This window comes from Pollachius pollachius (genome assembly GCF_949987615.1).
Source record: "Pollachius pollachius genome assembly, chromosome: 4".
Classification (NCBI taxonomy): Eukaryota; Metazoa; Chordata; class Actinopteri; order Gadiformes; family Gadidae; genus Pollachius; species Pollachius pollachius.
Genome location: NC_136937.1, coordinates 3,434,705 through 3,439,059, shown reverse-complemented (window position 1 = coordinate 3,439,059; position 4,355 = coordinate 3,434,705). Strand labels below are relative to the sequence as shown.

The window sequence follows — 4,355 nt, the reverse complement described above, 5'->3', positions numbered from 1 at the left end:
TTTGGCTTGCCAGGGGTTGCCCCCAGGTCGGACGTCACCGAGGGGTCACCGAGGGGTCACCTCTAGGCCCGAACCAACCCAGTTTCTTTCAGTGGAAAAGTTTGAGTAATAGTCTGACCTGAGCTGAGTGTGAGCCAGAGGAAAGGGACAGTTTATGATTTTAATAATGATGATAAAAATAAAAATATGCAAAAGGAACCTCACTTCCCCCTTTGTACAATATTTTCTAATAACATGACAGACCGGAGTTGTTTATTCCATTTATATTACAGTGACCAACTGTGAATAATTACTTTAATCTTTCTTAAAATTGGGTTCCATCTACTTATTATTCTTCTGAGGTGCTTTGAGAATATTATTGTTGGAAAAAAAATCGGTACGACTGTTTTTAATGTTTGATGAGTAACAAATCCATTTGTTACTGTAATTGTGAAAAGTGTCCTGTGTTGAGAAATAATGCACACCCTTAAAAAGATATGGACCAATCGGGATCAAGCATTGAACAATGCTGTGGTGTAAGGCCCCATAAGCCCCAGGCTCGCCTGCTTCCTCTGCCTACCAGAGGGCTGGCCCGGCGGGGGAGCCTCGTGCTAATCCATGGGTGTGACACCGCAGAGGAATGACTTAAACATACAGTGGATGAGCGCCACGCCTTCAACACCAACCATACAACAACGCCTCAATTATATTTTGGTTTTTAATACTTCAAGTTTTGTGAATTTCCCCACAGAGGGGATATAAATAAAAAGGAATAATGATTTAGAGACAAGGGCAGCGGAGTGTGTTTTTGTAATGAATTATTAATGACAATTAAACAAACAGCGTTAAACAACTAATATTTCTCTTATTCACAGCAGTGTCTGGCGGTGTCTGGGACGTTATGTTCTTCAGGAGGATTGCTGAAAAGAGAAGGGGAGAAGGTCAGAGGTCGGACATATGGTTCGACGGAATAGAGCAGAGGTCGAAGGTCAACGCGGGCGGGGTCTCACCAGCAGCGCTCGGCCCTTGGTCTCTATGGGCAACAGGAAGTTCCCCAAGGCACAGACGATGGAGGCCACGGCGAATGGGCACATGGCGTACATGACGGACCGAGACATCAGCACCTGGAGGGACGCACGCCATCGTTACAGGAACAGTCAGTTCAAAGGAACAGTCGATTCATAGGAACATTCTGCTGGATTCAAAGGAACAGTCTTCTGGATTCAAAGGAACAGTCTGCTGGATTCAAAGGAACAGTCTGCTGGATTCAAAGGAACAGTCGATTCATAGGAGCAGTCTGTTGGATTCAAAGGAACAGTTGATTCATAGGAACAGTCTGCTGGATTCAAAGGAACAGTCTGCTGGATTCAAAGGAACAGTCTGCTGGATTCAAAGGAACAGTCGATTCATAGGAACAGTCTGCTGGATTCAAAGGAACAGTTGATTCATAGGAACAGTCTGCTGGATTCAAAGGAACAGTCTGCTGGATTCAAAGGAACAGTCTGCTGGATTCAAAGGAACAGTCGATTCATAGGAACAGTCTGCTGGATTCAAAGGAACAGTCAATTCATAGAAACAGTCTGCTGGATTTAAAGGAACAGTCTGCTGATTCTAAGGAACAGCCCATTCAAAGAAACAGTCTGTGGGTTAAAATGAACAGTCTGCCGGTTCAAAGGAAAAGTCGATTCAAAGGAACAGTCGGTCGATTCAAAGGAACAGTCGATTCAAAGGAACAATATGCAGATTTAAAGGAACAGACTTGATTCAAAGGAACAGTCTGTCGATTCAAAGGAACAGTCTGCCTATTCAAAGGAACAGTCTGCTGATTCAAAGGAACAGTCTGCTGATTCAAAGGAACAGTCTTCTGACTGAAAGGAATAGTCAGTTGATTCAAAGAAACAGTCGGTAGGTTTCAAACTGTTTCTTTGAATCTGCAAATGCTTCTATGCTAAATATACCGGTGAACTGGTCCTTAAACGGGCGATGCTTCAGGGAGAACCAGTTAAATATTAATTTGTGCCTCTGTTGACACTCAGCAGTATTTAAAGGGCATACTTAAGTAGAGGCTTTGCACAAGTGTGGTAAATGTGCTTAGGGCAGTCATCACGTTACGGTACATTCTCTCAAACATGAATGGGGTAGTCATGGAGATAGCCATCTCTGTCACAGTCTGTGACACAAAACAAAAATACTATATATAAACATCTCTTATCTTATATAGATATCTATGCATCTATTTGCATTTCTATTTGGACGTTCTTTTAAGTTTCGGTGACAGCTGACCGTAAACAAGCCTAATTCCCCTTCCCCCAAATTTCGTCTCGTGCGAGAGCTAACAAACCATTCAGTGTCAATGAGGGGCGGTTAGCTTGTTGCTAGCAGCAGAGAAGGTGGTGGGGACCGCAACCTACCTACATTTACATTTTACATTTAGGGCATTTAGCAGACGCTTTCATCCAAAACGACTTACAATAAGTACATTTGTCGTAAGAAGTGAAACAATATGTCGATGTCGGTACAGTAAAGATGTTCATAGAACCAAGTGCAAGTACTAACAATCGTTAGGCTAACCCATTCCCTGTATACAGCAGTGATAGCAGCTACAGCAGATGCTACACAATTAAGTACTATGAATGCGTAAAATGTATATTAAGTGTGTACATTAAGTGCCAGGACGTACAACATACAATGGTGGGCGGGAGGGACGGCATGGCTATGCAGAGTCTAGAGCAGGGCTGCCCAATTTGGGGCCCGCGGGCCAAACTTGGCCCGCGACCGATTTTATTTGGCCCGCGCCTTACCCACTGTATATATTATTGTTTTCCGCCATCAGCGCTCGGAATCTGCGCTCGCTCTCATTGAATATTATTTATTGGTGCACTTCCATTCCTGACCCTAGAATAACATTGTGATACATTGATGGTAGGGTGGCGCTGTTGAGCTCCTATCCTGTTCAGCCGCCTCCCACATATTTGACTAAATATACTGAAAAATTAAAATTTTGGCCCACGAGCCTCCCCACGATTACATTTTGGCCCTCCACTGGGAAGAATTTGGGCCCCCCTGGTCTAGGTGAACACTGAACAGGTGAGTCATGAGTATTTTAGGGAGTCTTTTAGGGAGTCTTTTGCATTTTACCTGGGCAATGAAGGGGGCGATCATGCCCCCAATGCGGCTGAAGGAGGTGCAGAAGCCCATCCCCAGAGAGCGCGCCACCGTCGGGTAAACCTGCACCGCAAACACATCAGCACACACTTATTTTGAAAAGACGCACCAATTGAACTCAGTGCAGCCAGGAGGTGCAAGGGCATCTGGGACATGCTACTCAAGGCAAGGCAAAGCAAACTTTATCTATATAGCCCTTTTCATACACGAGGCAGACTCAAAGTGCTTCACATTGAAACATAGTAATACAATAAAATGAAATAATAAAATACAATTCATGCGTAAAATAAAATAAAGCCAAAGTTAAAAATGCATTGTAGAAACAATGCATATAAAAATAGCAAACGCCATTTGCTATTTTTGTATTTTGCAAAATACAGTTGAATCCGAGGTGATTTGTATTTGATAGATAGATATGTGTGTATGTATATCTACGTGTGTGTTGGTCTGTCTGTGTGTGTCTGTGTGTGTGCGTCCATCTTGGTGTGTGTCTGTGTGTGTGCGTCTATCTTGGAGTGCGTCTGTGTATATGTGTCTGTGTATGCTTGTCTGTCTGTCTGTCTGGCTGTCTGTCTTACTGACTGTCTGTCTGTCTGTCTGTCTGTCTGTCTGTCTGTCTGTCTGTCTGTCTGCCTGTCTAAAACACTATATCATCCTGTCTTCAAACTTATAAAACAACATTTTCTTTTTTTTAACTTTGTAAATCCTACAGAAAACCACATTTTCCAGCGGCAATGTGAATGCCAAAACTCTGTTTCTGTACCTCGGCGGTGTAAATGTAGACCACGTTAAAGTTCATGGACACCAGAGCCCTGAGCAGGAAGAGCAGCACTGTGAAGCCAAACCTGGGAGGGAAAAACAAGACAGGGAAAACAGTTAAAAGGATAACGCCCGAGAGACAGCGACCAGAGTAACATAGTCTCTCCTGGGAGACACAATCAGCCACTCAGGCAGTGACTACGGTACAAAAAGTGTGTGTGTGTGTGTTGTGTTATTGAGGCTACTGCCATCCATACCACAGTTGTAAAAACTTTGAAAGCACAGGCTATACGTACAGACAATACATTGGATAAAATGTTCAGAGACTTTGACAAATTAGAGGCTACAGTAATTGTTCAGTTTTTGTCAGGGCAGTGGATTTGTTATTAATTTGAAAGTTTATTGTCAGGATAAAACAGATTTTTTTTGGGAAATGTAAATAGATAATTATG

The 4,355-nt window shown here is 43.1% G+C and overlaps 1 protein-coding gene across 5 annotated transcripts in view; it reads right to left on the bottom strand.

The window, feature by feature from the left end:
- Window positions 1-670: 670 nt before the first annotated feature.
- svopl (SVOP-like) overlaps window positions 671-4,355 on the bottom strand; it is a 16,239-nt gene continuing 12,554 nt past the window's right edge. For 3 of the 5 annotated variants that reach the window (XM_079735257.1, XM_079735260.1, XM_079735261.1), the window contains 4 exons: window positions 3,908-3,989; window positions 3,118-3,207; window positions 990-1,103; window positions 673-899 (listed from right to left, as the gene is read on the bottom strand). In XM_079735257.1, the coding sequence (XP_079591383.1) occupies window positions 888-899; window positions 990-1,103; window positions 3,118-3,207; window positions 3,908-3,989 (298 nt within the window). In that variant the 3' untranslated portion in view covers window positions 673-887. Of the gene's footprint in view, window positions 900-989; window positions 1,104-3,117; window positions 3,208-3,907; window positions 3,990-4,355 lie in introns of all 5 variants that reach the window. The other 2 variants (XM_079735259.1, XM_079735258.1) reach the window with 2 other exon arrangements.